Here is a 22196-nt window from a genome sequence, read left to right on the forward strand (position 1 = left end):
ACAAACCAAATCTCCTCAAAATCCTAATAAAGTATAGCCTCTACTGTGCCTTTTTCGATACATCAATACATTGAGCCTAGGATAGATCCTTAGGGATGCTGACACCCAAAAACATGAAACTGTTCACTCTCTCAACTTCTGATCCCTCTATGAGGACTGATGTGTGTTCCCTTGTCTTACCCTTTCTGAAATCCACAATCCATTCGTTGGTCTTACTGATGTTGAGTGCAAGGTTGTTGTTGTGACATCACTCAACCAGCTGATATATCTCGCTACTGTACGCTCTCTCGTCTCTATCTGAGAGACTGCCAACAATGGTTGTATTGTCAGCTAATTTACAGATGGTATTCGAGCTGCACCTTATCTCACAGTCATGGGTGTAGGAAGAGTAGAGCGGGGGCTAAGCACACATCCCTGATGTGCACCAGTGTTGGTTGTCAGCGAGGTAGAGACAACCTGTCCAATCTGCACACACTGTGTTCTTCCGGTTAGGAAGCTGAGGATCCAGTTGCAGAGGGAGGTACAGAGGCCCAGGTACTGGAGAATGATTGTATTAAACAATCGATTGTAGGAATGATGTATTAAATGCTGAGCTGCAGACAATGAATATTTGTATTGTCCAGGTGATTCAAGACTACGAGAAGAGCCAATGAGATCATGTCCACCATAGACATACAGTGGCAATAGGCAAATTGCACTGAGTCCAGGCCCTTGCTGAGACAGGAGTTAATTCTAGCCATAACCAACCTCTGAAAGCACTTCATCATTTTAGATGTCAGAGCTACTGGACGATCTTCGTTAAGGCAGCTCAACTACTCTTCTTCGACATTGGTATAATTGTTGCCCTTTTGAAGCAGGTGGGAACTTCTGACTGCACCAATGAGAGATTGAAAATTTCTTTTAACACACACACCAGTTGTTTGGCACAAGTTTCCAGAGCCTTCCTAGGAACTCTATCAGAGAGAGAGAACCTTGTGAGGGAGCTCTCTCTTGAAAGACAGCCGGAGATTGACCTCCAGACAGAAATCACAGGGTCACTGGGTGCAGCAGGGATCCTCACAGCTTTGGTTTTATTCAAAGCGAGCATAAAAGGAGTTGAACTCATCTGGGAGTGAAGCAACACTGCCATTCATGATGTTGGATTTTGCTTTGTAGGAAGTAATGCCTTGCAAACCCTGCCAGTGTTGACGTGCATCTGATGTCACCTCGAACCTCATTTGCAATTGTTCCTTACCTCTTGAAATAGCTCCCCCCTCCCCTGGTTTTCTTGTATAGACTTGGGTCACCAGACTTGAATGCCACAGATCTATCCCTCAGCAGTCTGTGAACCTCCTGGTTCATCCACGGCTTTTGATTTGGGAACGTACAGTAAGTTCTCATTGGCACACACTCATCACACAGGTTTTAATGAAGTCAGTGACAGCTGTGGCGTTCTCATTCAGACTCAAAGATGCATCCCTGAACACAGTCCAGTCATCGATTCAAAGCAGTCCCGTAGGTGCTCCTGCACCTCCCTTGTCCATATCTTCTTGGTCCTCACTACTGGTGCTGTAGCCTTCAGTCTTCACCTATACTTAGGGAGTAGAAGTACAGTCAGGCAATCAGACTTTCCAAAGTTGGGCGTGGGATAGCATGGAAAGCACTTTTGATGGTCCAGTGTGTTGGTTCCTCTGGTACTTCAAGCGATTTGTTGGTAATAATCATTTGGAGACTCTTTCAAGCTGGCCTTGTTAAGATCCCCTAAAATGATGAGGAAGGTGTCAGGATGTGCTGTTTCATGCCTGTTGGTTACAGCGTTTGGTTCATCAACAGCCTGCTTTACACTAGCCTGAAGTAGGATGTACACTGCTACCAAGCTGATCGTTGAAATCTCCCGCAACAGATAAAATAGATGACACTTGATCACAAGGTGTTCCAGGTCTGGTGAACATGACTGGGATGGCGCCACCACGTTTGTACACCATGTGGAGTCTCAATTATGATCCATGCTACCATCTTTGGTCTTTCCTTCATCAAGGTCCTTGGCCTAAAACATTAACTGCTTCTCTTTCCCGAGATGTCCGCTGAACTGCTGAATGTTTTCAGGAACTAGCATTTTCAGCTCTTCTCAGGTAGCAGAAATTTGTAACACTGATCCACAACAAAATTTAATATACAATTATTAACTTTAAATCAGGGATAGTGATTAAAACTCCATTGCTCTAGCATGCTTGGAACTTTGAGGGGCAGGCCTAAGATTTTTTTTGTCTATTGGATGCTATTTTATTATTCCTTTAACACACTTTTAATTTGTATTAGACAGTAACATTTCAGTTAAGCCAGTAAGTTTCAAGGGAGCACAGTTAATACAATCAGGTGAGTTTAAAGGGAACTCCAGAACTGGTGCTCTGGCAAGGGGAGAGCAGGAACCTGGGACCCTGCAAATAGTTAGGAAAGCTGAAACTGGGAATCTGGTGAGCGAACGAGAATGTGTGTAACAGGGCTTGGTGAGTGGTGATTGTAAACATTACCAGACGAGTGGACAAGAGTGTGTGTAACAGGGTTCGGTGAGTGTTGATTGCAAATGTTACTAAGTGAGTGGACGAGAGTGTGTGTAACAGGGCTGGGTCAGTGGTGACTGTAAACGTTACTAGGTGAGTGGACGGGAGTGTGTGTAACAGGGCTGGGTCAGTGGTGATTGCAAACATTACCAGGTAAGCTAGACGCTGAACCATTAGGATTTTCCAAATGGTTGGAAAGTGGACTGTTGGAGTCTTACTGTTTTGATGTTTTTGTTCAGTTTAATACTGTTCCAATGTTCCAAAACCACACCTTCTAGGAACTTTCTTTTCTGTGTACCTTTCATTCCTGGTAGTCCAGGCATACCAGGGAGCCCTCTGTATCCTCGCTTGGCTGTTCGGCCTGGGTATCCGGGTAACCCCCTCTGTCCTGGCTGCCCCGGAGCACCAGGTTGCCCAGGAGCTCCTTGGATTCCTTCACACTGGCAACTTGGTCTCATGCTTTGAAGTAGTGATGGCAATTGAACTGTGTAATAGGAAGGATGTAAAATTGACATTTCTTAATATTTCACAGGCATCTACTATTCTGTAAAGGTGAATCAGTTTTAATGCATAAAAAAAATCTCAAGGAATGTGTTGATAGGGGTCCTCCAATCAGTCACAGGCCAAGACAAGCCCCCAGCCCCTGATTACATCTACCTCTCCTGCATGAGATTCACCAATAAGAGCAATCCATTCCAACATGCTTCTTGATCGAGCAATCTTCTCATCCACATTCTCCAGCCTCAGAAACGACGAACAGCCCCTGGGTGAGGTACTGGGTGCCAACAGTACAACACAGGAACAGGCCTTTCGGTCCACGATGTTGCACTGAGCTAATTAAACTAATCACTTCCGCCTAGAGAATAGCGTTACCTTTCCATTCCCTGTGCATTCATATGCTTAGCTATAATCTCTAAACACCTCCTCTACCATGTTTGCTTCCATCACCACGCCTGGGAGCACATTCCAGTTACCCACCGCTCTTCATGTTAAAAACTTGCCCCGCACATCTCCTTTGAATTTACCCCCTCTCACCTTAGATGCATGTCATCTAGTACTTTCAACCCTGGGACAAAGCTGGCTGGTTGTCTATGCTTCACATAATCTTATGAACTTGTATCAGGTCTCCCTGCAGCCTTTGCCAATAATTTTGACAGAACTTTATTGAGCCACAACGTTATATATTGATAACTGAAAGGCACAATAATAATAAATTCAAGTATACAGCCCCAATGGCTTCTCGTGACAAGGGTCCCCATTTTTCAGTGGTAGAAGGTAAATTGACAATGTAATATTGTATTTCTGACAACACTGCTAAATAAGCTGTAAATAAATTTGAGATTATTTTGCCTCCATGCTCCAGGAGAAACATCTTTGCTCATGTTAATGAACATACAGAGTGAGGAACATTAGAAAAGGCAGCTGAACTGGCATATGCTGTTACAATACAACAGTGTCCTGTAAGGAATTCTGTAAAGGTACTACTGAGGTCATTGTTGTCATGTGGAAAACCCAATAGTCTATTTGGTCAACAGGCAGCTCCCCTAAGTCACCATTTTAACTACAGTCCTGGGGAAGGTCTCAGCATGAAATGTTAACTATTTGTTCATTTTCATGGATACTGCCCAAGTTTCTCCAGCATTGTGTGTGTGTGTGTTGGGACCATTTTAGAAATGTTGATTGTAGTTTAAATTTTTGCCTCTTGGTCTTCCAATAAGTAGTTTAAATGTATTTATTTGTTTTCAAGACACTGGTGTTTTCTGCCCGTTGCTAATTTCCCTTGAGAAAAGAGCACTGAACCACCTCTTGAAGGCGATCAGAAAGCAGGGAGTGTGTTCCAGGATTTAGACAGTGATATATTTCCAAATTAGGGTGATGGTGAATCTGCAGATGGTACAATTCCCTTCTGCCTGCTGCACTAGACCTTTTTTGACGATTTTAGAGATGCTGTCAAAGTAGCCTAGGTGATGAATTGCAATGCATTTTGTAGATTACATACACTGCTGATACAGTGCAATAATAGTGGAGAGAGTTTTCCACTTTTGATTTAACCTACAGATCATCCAATTCATAATGAAAAGAATGCAGAGATTATTAGTTACATGCAACAAAACCAGAAATCACATTTGGGGCTGCACAGCTAGTACATGGAAATAGTGCAAAAGGCCGTGGGAAAACACGTTCACTCTATTGCTTTGGTGTTGCTACCATTCAACATGGGAAATTGTCAGTACTCACTGCGAAGTACGTTGTTGCATAATTTCATCACATGCTCGTCTGTGATAGGCGTTGCCTAATTAGAACAAATCAGAGTTACTTTCAGTGTGGCTTTGCCGACGTGAGAAATAACTTGGGTGCAGTTTTCCAATAACACCTACAGGTTTCCCAGGAAGTCCAGGGATACCAGGCGGTCCAGATGGGCCATTATGCCCTGATGGTCCACGAGGTCCTACAGGGCCCATTATGCCGGGTTCACCATTCCTGCCCTTGATCCCCCTCTCACCAGATGGTCCCGTGTTCCCTTTCTAAAAATCAAAACAGAAAAAAAAATGTGCATTACCTGTGAAGATATACCACAAGATCAGAAGATAAGCAGCGGGAATATAGTACCTCCAAAATGCTCCATTACACAGTACTTTCACATTTGATCTTTAGTCTCAACTGAAGATTTGTGTCCTGTCTCTATATCCAAAATTCTGGGATTCTAAAGATCCACAAGGCTCTGGAATACAGGAATCTAATACTTACATCCCTCTGAGTCAACTTTCCTTTACCACTTTCTTTACTCTTTTCCAACAAGGCATATCTAGTTAAAACTTCGAACATATTAATTAGCTAATTTATTTAATATTTAGCATATAGGAGATACAAATTGAATTTATTTAAAGTCAACTCTGATGACATTCATTCAGCTTCCCAGATCCCTCATTTAATTTAAAATCTTAACATTTGCAGATTACTTCCATAACATTTTGTTGTTATATTTTTCCACACTGAACAAGATCAGCCATTTATCCTGCTGGGTTCACAGACCTTGTTACAATTCAGCTTCAAGAGTAAATATCAGTTATTTCCTAAATTTAAATAATTTTGTTTTGGAACAAAAAAGATTCCATTCACATATGGGGGGGGGGGGGGTATTTCCTGTTCTTCTATTCTGTCTTCTTTCTTCCACTAAACATCCCAAATGATTTGACCATATTCTCTTTAATTTCTCATGCACTGCATCTGTCTAAATGTCCAGTGTGAGATTTGCAGGGATCCTTTTGAAATTCTGCTTTGAATCTGCATTCTCAGTCATTCCTTCAGCAAATTATATACAAATCATTGAGCTTAACCTATGCCTCTAAGCTTTTGGGCTGAATAAACACACATTTTTCACGTGCCCAGTAATTTCAACGTCAGTCATCAAGGGTAACATTTACCAACAACTGACATCAACCTATGCATTTTTAGTCTATCCCTTTTTTGAAGAGGGGGAGCGATTTTGTTAATTTTGATATAATTTTCCATTGATCATCTTGGAGAATCTCAACCACACCCTCCAGTTTTTAGTTCGCTAATTTGAACTGCAAACAGGTTTTCCCCCCATTTATCCTCCCACAACTATTCCTACAACCCTTCTCACTCTATCTATTTAACCATCTACCATTCTTCAACGCACAAAATGCTCTGCCTCAGTCACCTGTCTTCCACAATGTTACAACCTCTGATATCAAAATGGTTTCCCTTGTTCTATATCCCAAACCTTACTCATTATCTCTGGCCCTTATTCAGAATCAATCACCTATTAATAACAATGGTTGTTATCCATTCTGCCTCTTCGCTTCACATACCCTCTATCAACTGGAGGTCCAGTTGGAGAAGCTTTGTTTGGTCTTACATCTTTGCAGGATAGGGAGGGATTGCAAGCTGTTACAGTGGTTAGTTGACCTGCTTAGTAACTCAGATCTAGACTAATAATCCCAGGAAAGAACTTCCAACTCCACTAGAGCTGGTGGGGCTGTCACTGTGAGCTGTTTCAGTGGTTAGTATTTATTTTAATTGCCTAGTAACTCAGATCCATTAATGATCCTAGAAAAGAAATTCCACTCCTGCTAGGGCAGGCGGGGAATTTATTTTAGGTTTCATCAACAATCTGCATTGTGAGCAGTTCTGGGTCCTGTATCTAAGGACAAAATAATGTGAGAGGGTCCAGAGGAGGTTTTCAAGAATCACTCGAGAAAGAAAGGGTATGAGGAATGTTTGATGGCTCTAGGCCTGTACTCACTGGTGTTTAGATGGGTAAGTGGGGGGGGGGGGGGTGGACCATCTCTTTGAAATATACTGAATACGGAAATGCATGGATTGAGTGAATGTGGACAAGATGTTTCCATTCATAGGGATGTCCAGGATCTGAGGGCACAACCTTAGAATAACCATTTGCCCCTTTAGAACTGAGGTGAGGAGAAATTTCTTCAACCAGAAAATGGTAAATCAGTGGAATTTGTTGCCACAGAGGATTGTGGAGGCTAAGACATTTCTACTTAAGGCAGAAATTAATAGATGATTGGTTAAGGGGAGAAATCAGGAGAGTGGGATTGACACAAACTTAGCCATGCCTGAACAGTGACGCAGACTCAGCTCGCTGGATTGCATAATTCTCCTCCTAAATGTTAAGGCACCTGAGATTATTGGAATTATTGGACTAATGGATTATTGGAAAACTATAATCTGTTTAACTCATGTCATTTGGGTAAGGAAATGTACTGCCCTATGCTATCTAATCTTTATGTGACTGCTAACCCACAGAGAGTAAATGATTCTTTCTGAAAGGGCATTTCTTCAGGAGAAATAGGGTTGGGGATCTAATCCATTCCTTGCCAAGGATATTTGCATTCTATGAAACAACATGTGAACAGAAGCAAAGAATAGGCCCACTTGGCCCTTCAATCCTATCCTGTCATTCAATATGGTCGACATACCGTGGGCCTCAATTCCTTCAATTCTCTGATCTTTCAAATATTTATCTACAGCCTCTTTAAATATCTCTAATGTTTTACTCTCTGGAACAGATAACCAGCCAGGTCACTGGTGCTCCAAAAGCCAGTTTCAGATGCCCACTCCAACCACACGGTTTTCAACCTGTCACCAAACCCTTCATGAGTTCAGTTACTCCAAGGGACCTCTCTTCTGTCCCAGATTCTAGGGGGTGTAATATCTGGAAGCTAATGAGTACCTTGCTTTCTACCAACATCACAACAACCAAATGCTGATAAGATCTAGACTTACGTTTTCTCTTGGAAAGCAGAGGAATTGTGAGAATGTGGGGGAAACAGCCACCTTATGTTACCGAATAAGTTAGATGTCAGAAAAAACCCACATCAGTTTAAGTACAACTTTACTCTGACCTCTTTGCCTCTGGCCTTTTTCACTATTCCAATTAAGCCCAATATGAGCTCAAGATACTGCATCTGTTCTTCTGATTAGACAGGTTACAGGCTTGTGGACTCCGTTGAATTTAACGTGAATAACCAACCTTCCTGGTATGTATGTGGGAGAGTTCCAAACAAAGTTTGCCACCCCTGCAATATTAAGTCAGTTATTGTGTCCCTAAACATTCTGCATAATTTTATGAGTAGTCCCAGTAATCCTCTCTTTTCAGATTTCTGGTGATTTGTATATCAAATTCCCCATGTTCTTTTACTTCTTGTTCTCTCTCCTCTGTCCTCACACATTTCCATCTACGTACATCAGACAGAGCAGCTAATAAACTTGTCCCCAAATCCCATCAACCTACACCATCACTTGGTCTCTGTCCACATCATTTTCTCCACCGCTTCCCCTTCTCTACAATTTAATTTTTTCCCCCAGTCCTGATGACAGGCCATTGATCTGAAAAATCACGTCTCCACAGATGCTGCCTAACCTGCTGATTCTTCCCAGCTTTCTCTGCCTTGATTTACTTTGTGTTATTGGTCAGAAATTTACCTCTCCCTTTTCTCCTTTGGCACCAGTAAGTCCCTGCAGAAACAGAAACACAGAACATTACTGATGAAAGCTTCACTGAAAGAGCGCTGTGATTTTTAAGTGATTATGAAATATATTTAATTGATTACCTGCAGACCTGGGGATCCGGGCGGCCCTTCTCTACCTCTCTCAGCCTAGATGACAAAATAGATTCAAAACAAATACAATGTCACACCAAAGCGTGCCTGCCCTGAGAATCCCACTGTCCACCAGCTGAGTCCTTACAAATGATCACAGTGTAAACCAATGAGCACAGAAATTATTTAGAGTTTTATCATAACATATGCACAAAAGAAAAGTATCAACAGACTTGGTCAGCATGGACTGACAGTCCAACGAGCACACACTTGCACTATTCTTAATTTTGATTTCCCCATGTTCTCATTAAATCTCCCCATATTCTACCACCCAGCAGAATCAGATTCAGATTTATTATCACTGACTTAATGGCCTGAACTTTATTGTTTTGCACTGTACAGTGCAAAGGCATAAAATTACTATGAATTACAAAAATAGGGCACAGAAAGAAAGGAAAAATGAGGGAGCATTCATGGAATCACGGACCATTTAGAAATTAATGGCGAAGGGGAAGAAGCTGTTTCTGAATCACTGAGTATAGATCTTCAGGCTCCTGCACATCTTCCCTGGGTGGTAGTAATGAGAAGAGGGGATGTCATTTGCAGTGGCCAACTAAAGCAAGCCAGTCTTCTTTAGGATGTGGGAGGACACTGGAACACACAGAGTCACAGGGAGGATGTGTAAGAAGACCAACACAGTACTGGAGATCAGGATTGAACCGGCTTTGCTGGAGGAGTGAGTGGCAGCTGCTCCACTGTGCTTCCCTTTTCAGTGCAAGGTCTGCTTCAATAACTTTCCAAGATAAAATGGATAACTATTTAAAGAGCGTGAATGCTGAAGTGAAGTGGAATACTCTGCAGGATTACGGTAAGCATCTTGGGAGAGTGACACATTGGACTACCATTCACCATCAATGAAGGCTATGGTTTTTCACCATCAACTGAAAAACGTTAAGTGGGGTATCATCTTGGAGTCTTGAGAATGTGCTTGAGAATTATTCCCTTCATAAGAAACTGACATCATTGATGTTCATTTGAAACAAAAAATGGGGAAGGATGCAATTATTACCTGGCTGCCTTTCTTCCCAGGACTTCCTGCTTCCCCCTGAAAAATATTAGTACAGAATACTGTAAAGGATCATCACATATTGTTAAATGTGAATCATTCAGTTGCCAAGTTGACATTTGTCATAATCTGCTGTTCAATATGAGGAAACACTGCTTTGCTTAGTGACTTCAGCAATTTTAGAAACAATGATGAATTTGCTTGTAGAATCGTTGCTCATTGAACATTACTGAAGTTCTCTAACTTTTACCAGAAGAATTTAACAAGTCAAAATCAAGATGGTTTTCAATTGGTAATGTTTTGTATGTTCTTCAAATATATAAAAAAACACAAACATTATTCACAAGCTAGGATGAAAGTGGAGTCACAAGGAGCTGCAGGTGTTAGAATTTGGAACAACACTCAAAAAACTGGAGGAATTCAGCACCAGTGGGAGGAATAGACAATCAACATTTTAAGGCAATTTATTTGGACTGAAAGATAGAGGGCAGATAGCCAGTATGAGAAATGGGGGTAGTAGAACAAGAGCCAACAGGGAATAGGTGGATCAGACCAAGAGCCTGTTCAAGTGAAGAGTCATCCTGGCAAGATTAGAGAACCTGGATAAAAGATATTGAGTCTCTTGTCAAGACCAAGAAGGAAGCATACATTGGATTTAAGAGGTCAGGGATGAGTGAATCCTTCAATGACTAAAAAAAGACTAAGAATATTTTAAGAGGGAAATCAAGAGGGCAAACAGATGAAATGAGATGGATCTTGCAAGTAAAGTTAAGGAAAATCCCAAGAGGTTCTATAGATATAATTAGGAGTAAAATGGTGGCTATGGAGTGAGTAGGTCCCCTTAGAGATCAGCAAAGCCACCATGCCTTGAGCTGCAGGAGATGAGTGAGATTTTTTTTTCATGAATATCTTGCTGAGAAATAGTCATAGTTGCTCAAGAGGCAAGGGAAACAAACGGACATGTCTTGGAGGACATCCATATTACTACAGAGGAGGTATTTGCAGACTTATAGTACATTAAGATTGATAAATCTTTAGGGCCTGACAGGGTGCATCCTTGGACTTTGTGGGAGGCTACAGAAGAATTTGAGGAAGCCTTTGAGGAGGTATTTGCTTCACTATTAGCCACTGGTTAAGTTTTCGAAGACTAGAAGGTGACTATTTTTTCCATTATTTAAGAAGTGAAACAAGGACACACTTGATATCAGTATTGGGGAAGTTACCAAAGGAAATTTTGAGGGAGAATACCTACTAATATTTTGATTGATAGCATCTGAATAGGAGGAGTCAGCTTGGCTTTATGTATGGAAAGTCAGGCTTGATGAAGGTTGTAGAGTTATTATTTGAAGAGGTAGCCGAAAAGGTAGATGAGTGTCGAATAGCGGGACGTTGTCTACTTGGACATCAGCAAAGCCTTTGTCAAGGTCCCCCACGGTTGCTGGCCTGGGCAGTTAGTCTCATGGAATCCAGGGAGAGCTAGTTAGATAGCTCGTAGGTGGGAAGCAGAGGCTGATGGCTGCTTCTTGGAATGGAGGCCAGTGACTACTGGTGTGATGACTGGGTTAATTCTAAGAGCACAAGTGTGTTGTTTGTTGAAAGCGGCATCAGTTAGACAGGGTGGTACAAACTTGTCTACATACTGCCTATAATCAGTAATGAGCACAGGAATTGAGAGCGGTTGTATAACTTGTTGTTGATGCTGGCACTCGGAATGCTGTGTATAGATTAGGTCAACACACACACAAAATGCTGGTGGAACACAGCAGGCCAGGCAGCATCTATAAGGAGAAGCACTGTCGACGTTTTGGGCCAAGACCCTTCGTCAGGACTAACCGAAAGGAAAGATAGTAAGAGATTTGAAAGTAGTGGGGGAGGGGGAAATGCAAAATCATAGGCGAAGACTGGTGGGGGTGGGATGAAGCTAAGAGCTGGAAAGGTGATTGGCAAAAGGGATACAGAGCTGGAGAAGGGAAAGGATCATGGGACGGGAGGCCTCGGGAGAAAGAAAGGGGGGGGGGGGAGCACCAGAGGGAGATGGAGAACAGGCAGAGTGATGGGCAGAGAGTGAGAAAAAAAAACTAAGTATGTCAGGGATGGGGTAAGAAGGGGAGGAGGGGCATTAACAGAAATTAGAGAAGTCAATGTTCATGCCATCAGGTTGGAGGCTACCCAGCCGGTATATAAGCTGTTGTTCCTCCAACCTGAGTGTGGCTTCATCTTGACAGTAGAGGAGGCCGTGGATAGACATATCAGAATGGGAATGGGACGTGGAATTAAATGTGTGGCCACTGGGAGATCCTGCTTTTTCTGGTGGACCGAGTGTAGGTGTTCAGTGAAACGGTCTCCCAGTCTGCGTCGAGTCTCACCATTATATAAAAGGCCACACCAGGAGCACCGGACACAGTTTACCACATCAGCTGACTCACAGGTGAAGTGTCGCCTCACCTGGAAGGGCTGTCTGGGGCCCTGAATGGTAGTGAGGGAGGAAGCGTAAGGGCAGGTGTAGCACTTGTTCCGCTTACAAGGATAAGTGCCAGGAGGGAGATCGGTGGGAAGGAATGGGGGGGACGAGTGGACGAGTAGATTAGGTCACCCTGTTATAGGAAAGATGTGGTTAAACTGGAAAGTGGGCAAAAAAGATTTATGAGAATGTTGTCAAGATTAGATGGCCAGAGCAAGATGGAGAAGTTGGCCTGATTAGGTCTTCATTTCTTGGACTGTAGGAGAAAGGAGTGACCTTACAATGTTATAAAATTGTGGGGTGGCCTGCTGATCTCTCGGGGGACCTAATCTCTCCAAAGCCACACTTCTACTCTTAATATAGCTATAGAACCTTTTGGGATTTTCCTTAACCTTACCTGCCAGACCCATCTCAAACACCACTGAAAATAAGGTGGCTATTAGCAGTCTATTTCCCAGGGTTGGAAGTTCAAAACTAGGGCATAGGTTTAGGGTGACAGGGGAATGGTTTAAAAGGGACCTGAGGAGCATTTTTTCATGCAGGGGTTGGTGCATATATGGAATAAGACTCCAGAGGAAGTGGTTGATACAAGCACGATAATTTAAATTAAGAAGCACTTGGATAGGCCTGTATCCGTCTTCCAGTCAGGATGGCGCCTACATATGTCTTTTGCATATGACCTCTTTTGGTCGACATATCCCAGATAGATCATAGAAGCATCTCAATCAGTTCTTTTATGTCTTTTTATGTTTTGTTTCTCATCTTGGATGTGATTCTGGATCTGTTGAAGCCTGTGTTTTGCTGTTTGGAGATCGTTTGGGTGCTTCAGCACACTGCGGTCTCCAAGATTCCAGGATGCAGAACGTCATGGCGAGAAGGCTGCAGGATGGCGTGTGAGCTGATGTTTGACCCCATTTTGTAGATTATAGCTTCCAGTTAAAGCAACGAGGGCAATTGAAACGTCAAAGCGAGTGTGAAAGTTTGGAGATTGTTTGGGTGTTCCAGCACTCTGCGGTCTCTGAGAGGATTCCAAGAGGCAGAAGCAGCATGTGCGAACTTCATAATGGGCAGGCTGCAGGATGGGATGCAAGCCCACGCTTGGCTCCATTTCACCAATTAAAGCTTCCATTGTTTGCCGACTAAAGCAATGAGACTGATTGAAACATTGAAGCACCTGTCTTTTGATCTCTCTGCTATGCTGCCAGAGGGCAGAGCAGAGAGTGTTGCCCAGGTTTTTTTTCTGCGTTTTGGATACGGATTTGGTCTATAAAATAGTTCTTTCAGTCCTATAGTTTTGATATTCCGTGTTTTTTCGCCCGATCCTCTCATTTTTTGTGTGAGGAGGGGGATTTGGGGTCAATGTGCCTGACCGATTTCTTAGTTTTTTTGTGTGGGAGGAAGGATTTGGGGATCGATGTGCCTGATCCCATTTTGTTCATTACTTTGGTGCGTGTGAAGGATTTGGGGGTTAATGTGCCTGTTCTGTTTTTGTTCCTTTTTTGTGGGGAGGTGATATTTGGGGGCTGATTATCACGGTGCCTTTCTTTTCTTCCTTGGTTACAGAGCTGTATACTTTGATAATAAAATGAACCTTCTTATAGGTATATGGAAGGGTTATTTAATTCAGTTTGGATGCAAGTACCATACCCTTGTTTCCCTTTGGTCCAGGAATCCCAATAGATCCAGACTGCCTGGTATTCCAGGCTCTCCTCTTAGACCCTGTAAGAAATGTTTAAAAAGTGCGTATTTTCTTTGCATTCGTTTTCCAGCATTTGTTATTTCAGGGAGAGAGGACAGACGAAATAATGTTTTCTTCCCAATAACTAACCTGATCAACTTTAGGGGAACAAAACTCTGGTGGGTTTAACACCTCTATTGAATGATTTTAATTCTTGTAAAGGCACCCATTAGAACTGTAATTCATGAAGACTATCCTCCCATCCTGAAGAAAATTTAAAATTAGAATGGGGAAGTGAATGTATGTAAAGCATTAAAATGCTAGCCGAAGGATGTGGTTGGGTCTCAGCTTTGTGCCTTTTATGCAGTCTGATTCTACATCTCTATTAAAGTTAAGTGGTGTCGATGGTAACGTACAACATTTGTTTTACAACATGTGGTGCATGCTGGAATTTGAACATAGGAACACTGGCAAAGGAGTCGATTACTATGCCCCTCAAAGTTGCTCCACCATTAAATGACATTAAAGCTGATTTGTTTCTAACTCCATAATGCCTACTTTGTTCCTCATCCACAATATCACTGGTAATCAATATCAGATTTACAATTAGCATTTTAATTTGCATCCATTTCCCAAAGACTCAAAACATTATGGAGTCAAATAGGACAGCAGCAGGCCCTTTGGCCCATCATATTCATGCTAACCATCAACTACCTACTGCATTTATATTATTGCCATTTACCAGCGTCTGGTCTGGAGCCTGTTGGCAATTCAAGTGCCTATCTAAATATTTGATTCTTATCAGAATGTTTGCCTTCAATAACCCACTCAGGCCATGCATTCCAGATTCCAGCTATACTCTGGACGAAAAAGTTCTTCCTTGGATCTGTTCTAAAGCTACAACCTCCGACCACGAATCTATGCCCTCTAGCTTTAGACACCTCTAAATGAGGAGGACGTTTCCTACCATCTGTCCTATTTAATGCTTCTTGGGATTTTGGATGCAAATATCAAGCACCCCCCTTCTGTCTTCTCCATTCAAAGGTAAAGAAACGCACCCTAACCAATCTCTCCCTTTAACAGAGACACTTCGCCTTGCAATATCCTGACGAATCTCCTCTGTAAACTTTATAGTGCGATTACATCCTTCTATTGCATCCTGTCTGCTTCCTATAGAACCGTACACAGAGACCCAGCCACAATCTAACCAATGTTTTATAAAGTTACAGAAGAGAGTTCTAAGCTCTATTAACTCAAGGGTATAAAACGTTTCAGTAATTCATTTCTAACGGGTTTGTTTCATTACAATAACGCATACAATTAAATCACTCTTCAATATCTGTAAAGCACAAGGGTATATCCAAAACCCATGGATAATGCTTAATGGGGCTCTTCCTTTTCTTGCCATAGTGTGTTTCACTACAGGAGTGGCTGAGACCGAGAAGGGTGCATCTAGTAAGTGGAAATGGGATCATGTTTGATAGTGGGTAATGGAGGAAGATTACACAGTCGATGGAGTAGCTTGATGGATCAAACAGGTTACCTCTCAGCAGTAAACTATGGCTTAATAGTTTCATTTAGAATTAATGTCAACAATCACCATCAAACCAAGGAGAGCAATTTTATAAGCATTTAGTTATAGATCTTATGACTTAAACATAAAATGATCAGCCCACATTAATCAGCACAGAATTTAAATTGGCATATATCACTACCTAGAATGCCATTTAACTGTTGTTTCCTGAGAAAACAGCAACTGATCTGTTTACAGCAGCTGATCACAATTTCATACGGAGCCAATTAGCCATTGAACCTATGCTAACTCTCATGGCACTCTTATCAAACTTTCCTTCCCCCCCCCCCCCCCAAACTATTTTTCCCTGTAACCTGCAAAACACGTCTAACAAATCGCTCTCCCAACCACTGATCACCGGATCACACAACTACGTTAATTAACCTACCCTCATGTCTTTGGGATGTGGGAGGAAACTGGAGCACCCAGGAGAACCCATGCAGCCTCAGGTAGAGTATGCTGTCTCCACAGATAAGGCCCAAGGTCGGGGTTGAACATGGGTTGCTAGAGCCATGAGGCAGAGACTCTCTATCTGCCCACTGTTACCTACTTCAAGGGCATTCCAACCAAGTTCATTCATAAATTTAGATTCAGACATGGAAGATTAACACCATAACAGACATCACTGTACTGGCTTAAAGAAATATAATTGTCTCAAGTGCATTAACTTAGACAGTTCATGAGATACTGATATTACTCACAGGTGAACCTGGATGTCCCGGGAGTCCTGGCAGACCCCATTCACCAACGTCCCCCTTAATAAAAACCAAGCAAAGACAAAGGCTGGTGAGATACACAAGCACAGTCTCACCCAAGTGTGGTACTGAGAAGAGTGTTACAAATATAGAGAGGTGAGGGGGCTAGAGGGTGTTAGAGTTAGAGAGGGGATATGGGGGTTAGAGAAGTTTACGGAGATAGGGAGGGATCCAGGAGCCAGACGGGGTTACAAAGAGATGTGTTGGGGCTAGACGGGTTACAGATACAGGGAACTTGTGAGGAGACTGGAAGGGATTACAAAGAAAAGGAATGACGTAGGGACTGAAGAGAGGTACTGAAACAGGGAGTGATGTAGGGGCCAGAAGGAGTTTCAGGGATAGAGTGCGGGGGTCAGAGGAGTGTAACAAAGCAAGGAAAGGGTGTAGGGTTTGCGTAAGGATAGGGGTTTGAACAAAGAACAATACAGAACAGTACAGGCCATTCGGTCCACAATGTTGTGCTGACCCTTAAACCCTGCCTCCCATATAACCCTCCACCTTAAATTCCTCCATATACCTGTCCAGTAATCTCTTAACCTTCACTAGTGTATCTGCCTCCACCACTGATTCAGGCAGTACATTCCAGGCACCAACCACTCGGAGTGAAAAACCCTCCTCTAATATCCCCCTTGAACTTCCCTCCCCTTACCTTAAAGCCATGTCCTCTTGTATTGAGCAGTGGTGCCCTGGGGAAGAGGCACTGGCTATCCACTCTATCTATTCCTCTTAATATCTTGTACACCTCTATCATGTTTCCTCTCATCCTCCTCCTCTCCAGAGAGTAAAGCCCTAGTTCCCTTAATCTCTGATCATAATGCATACTCTCTAAACCAGGCAGCAACCTTGTAAATCTCCTCTGTACCCTATCCAATGCTTCTACATCCACATTTGGTGACAGACATAGAAGTCAGAGGTGGCTACAGAGACAGGGGCTGAAGGGAGCCACAGAGATTGATGGGCCAGAGGGGGGGTTAAAGAGACAGGGAGATGTGCAGAGGCAAGAGAATGTTTATAGGGATAGGGAGGAATGCAGGACTAGAGGTATTTTAGAGATAGGCTTGGGTACAGGGGGCTAGAAGGCACAATAGAGAGAAGGAAGGGCGTTGAGGCTAGAAGGGGTTACAGAAATAGAGAAGGCTGTAGGATCTGAAGGGGAGCCAGAGGAGGTTATAGAGATAGGGAGGGTGTAAGATACCAGCTGATTCCCTGTCCTGTTACAGATGCAGAATCAGGGCTGAGAACACATTTCTAGCAAAATATAATTATGACAAAGTAGGGAAGGAAGGTGAGGGAGGAGGTGGAGAGCTGAAACTGCAAGAACAGGGTCAAAGGAAAAAGAGCCAGCAGGGAAAGGAAAGAGATAGAGGAATGACAGAAGATACAGGAGATGGATATTCTTCATTCAGATGGCCATAGCAAATTTGCTTCACAAGATATTCATCTGTGATATCTGATACATTAAACAGCATGCTGAATATTTTAATAAGTCAAAAATAGTTGCTGATCTCTTGCATATTGCACTGGGTTCCCAGCCCCAAGAAATTCCAAGAACTACTCCTGTTCCCTGAAGCAATTCACTGGAAGTATGGCAGAACTTTACATGTAAACAGAGCATTGAGTGAACTAACACCAAATACACAAAACCAGCTCGGAGATATTTCCTGACCATCACACTGAGAACTGGATAATTATTTGTAGTGCGGTTTCTTTGAAGGTTTGTTGATTACCTTTCCTGTGGGGCACTGAGGAAAAATTGTTTAATTTTGTGTTAGATAGCCCTGCTACACATTATAGTGACATCAATTAGCAAAAGTTTATAATAAACTGCACTTCCAACAGTGAACTTTAACAGTGAAAGAAAATGCCTTCTTTCTAAAGTCTTTTGAGTGTTCTTTTTAATAGTATCAATAAAAGATGTAAAAATGTCTGCCCAACAATATAACGGCAACAATGAGAGGATATAATGGAGATAATCATAAAGGAAAGAAAGCACTTATTCAGTCTAATGAGCTTCACACTCAACATTCTTTGGATAATGAATTTAGAATTCTCCATTTGATTTTCTGGTTAATATCATATTGATTGCTCCTGGCTTTTGCTTAAAACCACAAATGAACTATCACAATCTCAAGAATAACATAAAAACAAGCTTCTGCAAATGCTGGAAACTTTTGATTGTTTATCTGTCTTCATGGAAATTCCTGACTTGCTGTGTATCATAATTTCAATGAACTTTTGTTAGACCATGCTGAGTTCTTCTCTTGCCAAAGCCCGAACCCTTCCTGAAAGGTTTACTCTCAACGTTTCTCTACACTCTGGTGAAAGAATTATACCAAGAGTGTCTAAGTGGCTTATATAATAATACCTAAAGAAGCGTCTCGGCCTGAAACATCGACTACTTATTCATTTCCATAGACGCTGCCTGACCTGCTGAGTTCCAACTGCATTTTGTGTGTGTTGCTTTGGATTTTCAGCATTGGCAGACTTTCTTGTGGTTATATGATATTAGGTGTGTACCTTTTAACAACTATAGCATGTAACCAGCTGCTTTCTGCACACTTCCAGTGCAGAATTGGACAGAACCACTTTGGCTATGTGGGAGTACACAGCAAGAATGGAAGATTTAATGTTTAAACAAGTTTCCTCCTTGTTCATTTCAGCCACAGATCATCTTCCAGAACTTTAGAGAGAAATACCAAGATTAAACCTTTCAGAAAAGAATAAACAGACTTGGACTTGGAAAAGGGAGGAACGTACTGGCGACCTAGCACATGTTTTTAAAATTATGCAAAGTTTTGATAGTTGCAGTGTTTTCCACCTTGATTAATGCAAATCTGGAAGTTATCAATATAGGATTCAATCACAAACAAGAGAAAATCTGCATGGGCCAAAAATCCAAGCAACACACACATGAAATTCTGGAGGAACTCAACAGGCCAGGCAGCATCTACAGAAAAGAGTAGACAGTTGCTATTTCGGGCCAGGACCTTTCCTCTGGACTGGAGGAAAAAAAAGATGAGAAGTCAGAGAAAGAAAGTCGGGGGGGGGGGGAGCGGAGGAAGTACAAGGTAATAGGTGATAGGTGAAACCGGGAGAGTGGGGTGGGGTGAAGTAAAGAGTTGGGAAGTCTATTGGTGAAAGAGCCAAGTGCTGGAGAAGGGGAGGAATCAGATAGGGGAGGAATCAGATAGGAGAGGACAGAAGACCATGGACAAAAAGGGAAGGGGAGGAGCACCAGAGGGAAGTGATGGGCAGGTAAGGAGATAAAATGAGAGAGGGAAATGGGAATGGTAAGGGGAGCATTGCCGGAAGTTCGAGAAATCAATGTTCATACCATGAGGCTGGAGGCTACCAGGACAGAATACAGGGTGTAGCTCCTCCAATCATCATGGCACTAGGGGAGGCCTTTCACTAGGAAATGGAAGAGGAAATTCTACAAGAACTCTTTATCTGCTGAGAACGTGATACCCACTCTTCCATATCTGGAGTGGACATGCATTATTTCCTTTGTAACTTTCATTAAAAAAAACAATGCCACCTTATTGAAATAATTGTTTGAAGCATATGATCACCTTACTCCTTTCTGATACCATACCCTAAAGCTGACTTTATCCCAATCTCGTGCTGGTTTCAATCCCCTCCTGAAGGACTTGGAAGCTTCAATAGAGTAAAGGTTTGCATTGCTCCTCTCCCCTAATCTGAGGAAATTTCTGTCAACCGCCCCACCCCCAATTCTTCCACCACTGCCACTGTCAAACTGCATTTGTTATTTCAGTCTAGAACATTTCAGTTAACAGAGTATCACGAAGAACAATACGCTACCTTGGGCCCCAGATGTCCATCATGCCCAGGTAATCCTGGATATCCTTGCTTACCCTGAAAACAAAGACAGATCATCAATAGCCCCGAGTTGTTTTTTTTTTGTTGCAACCGGCCCCTTTTCAACAGGTTGACCTCCCCATACCTTCATCCTGACACTGAATGGATCTTCATGGAGATAACACTTCTGCCTCTCTCTGGCCCATTGTTCCCAATAACAAAATTAACTCCAAAGGTAGGAAGCGAATTTTGCTGTACTGCCTACTTCGGACAGTTGTGGATGGAGGGGAGCAAGAGATGAAGGCCTACACAGGCCTGGAGCAGGAAGCCTTTCTCATTGCTAATCCACTGAAAAATCAATCCACATCTACCTTGAAGAAAATTGATTCATACCCAATAATGCACTGAAAACACAGCCTAAACCCAGTGCCAATGAAAACACAAATGGATTTCTTGGCCATTTCTATCACCCCATCCCCAAGCTACTCCTCCCTTCACGATCTTTTAAGATAATATGAGTTCTGAATTCTCCAAACACAATGTAAAAGGTAGTTAACTGTTAACTTGGAGCTGAAAAGGGTTGGGGATGGGCAGGAAATAGGTGGGAGAGTTTGGCAGACAATTACTGAGGAAGTAAGGTGGTGTGACGTGGATTAATAAGTGACATACCAGGTGCCCAAAATCTCCTCACACCAATCTATTCCCTTTATTCCATTTCATGCAACTTGGATGAACTTACTGTTGACCGGAGATGACCAGATGGTGGAAAAAAACAAGCTGTTTAAATATTTTTCTTTGTAAGCATTTTTATTTCTAAGAGAAAGATTATTTTAAAAAACCACTGAGCTAGATATGACTAAACGCTGTGTTAGGTGCATTTTATTTGCCAATACAGAAACTAATGAATACGCCAATGGATGGAATTTCATGGCACTGACGAGGTATCATGATGTTTCACTGCTTCACCCAAAAAGCACAATCCCCCCCACCTACACTTTATCCGGGGCAACCAACAGTAATGCACATATGTTGTTCATGATCTGCCAATGTCATGGGAGTCAATGACGAGTGTTTTCAGAGTCATACAGCAGGGAAAGAGGTCCTTCAGCACACTGAGTCTGAGGTGGCCATCAGCCACCCACTTGCACTATTCCTACACAAATCCCAGTTAATTCTCTCTGCATTTCCATCATCTTCGCCCAAACCTGTCCCAGATTCTGTCACTTACATACACATTAGGGATCACTTGTAGCAACCAACGCACATGGATTTATGATGTGGATGGAAGCCAGAAGCAGGAGGAAGCCCACACAGCCACCGGGAGAAATTACAGAGACCAGAGGGACAATACAGAGATCAGGATTGAATATGGGTCACTGGGCTTATGCTAGCAAGGTAGTCAGTATGTCAAACACTATCCATTTTTGGTAACTTCACACATTCTTAATCAACTATTTGTTCCTTCCCTAAATCTCTGACTTGGATCTTGCAGCTCTTCAACAGTACACTGCTGACTCTCACATCCATGATAAAAGATCAGCAAACACATTAAACCAATGAACTACAGGGAGGTGCACTAAACATCTGTTTTCACCCAGTTTCTGTATGTTCTTTGTTTGGGAATTGAAACATCTTGAATCCAAGTTTACAATTCATGGAGGACAAAGAATCTTTCAGGAGAGGAGTACATACCCTGACAAAATAACTTCTGATTTTCAAAGGCCACTTAAAAATTTAAGTTAACAGCTACAGAGGTTCAAAAGAAGCACAGCAGCTGGCTTCAAAATGTTCCTTCAGAGGTGAACTCAAATAGATTGCAGCTCACCAAGTAGTGTTACCAACACCTTCAATGCCAAGAAATTTAACTGCAGAATATTGTTTTCTCAGACTGAAATACAAAAATAAATTAGACTGAGAAGGACTCACATGGAATGCAATCTTTTTTTTTTGTGTAACCCATCTCCTGCATTATTTCCTTCCATGCCTATAATTTACCCAACTTCCCCACCCCATATCTGCCCATCTCTCACCCATCCTACTCGTGAAATTAAATCGGGCTCGTGTCCTTCTGCATGGTCAAGAGGTTTGGATATGATGAATGAAGGGTGAAATTCCAGCAGAAGATGAGGAAGAATTACATACATTTTGATTGCATCTTTCACAAAATCAGGAAGACTTTAGGCTCTTTCTGCCAACTAATTTTATTTCTAACTGCGAT

General features: G+C 42.3%; 1 protein-coding gene across 1 annotated transcript in view; it reads right to left on the reverse strand.

Annotated features, from left to right (window-relative positions):
* Nucleotides 1–22196, reverse strand: part of LOC140730503 (uncharacterized) — a 214607-nt gene that overhangs the window by 7207 nt on the left and 185204 nt on the right. Inside the window, 10 exon segments of the mRNA XM_073051042.1 lie at nucleotides 2839–3024; nucleotides 4779–4833; nucleotides 4919–5065; nucleotides 8511–8543; nucleotides 8639–8683; nucleotides 9696–9729; nucleotides 13800–13842; nucleotides 13845–13872; nucleotides 16106–16159; nucleotides 19982–20035. Of these exon segments, the coding sequence (XP_072907143.1) occupies nucleotides 2839–3024; nucleotides 4779–4833; nucleotides 4919–5065; nucleotides 8511–8543; nucleotides 8639–8683; nucleotides 9696–9729; nucleotides 13800–13842; nucleotides 13845–13872; nucleotides 16106–16159; nucleotides 19982–20035 (679 nt within the window).

The sequence above is a fragment of the Hemitrygon akajei genome, chromosome 1 (assembly GCF_048418815.1).
Source record: "Hemitrygon akajei chromosome 1, sHemAka1.3, whole genome shotgun sequence".
In the NCBI taxonomy this organism is placed as follows: domain Eukaryota; kingdom Metazoa; phylum Chordata; class Chondrichthyes; order Myliobatiformes; family Dasyatidae; genus Hemitrygon; species Hemitrygon akajei.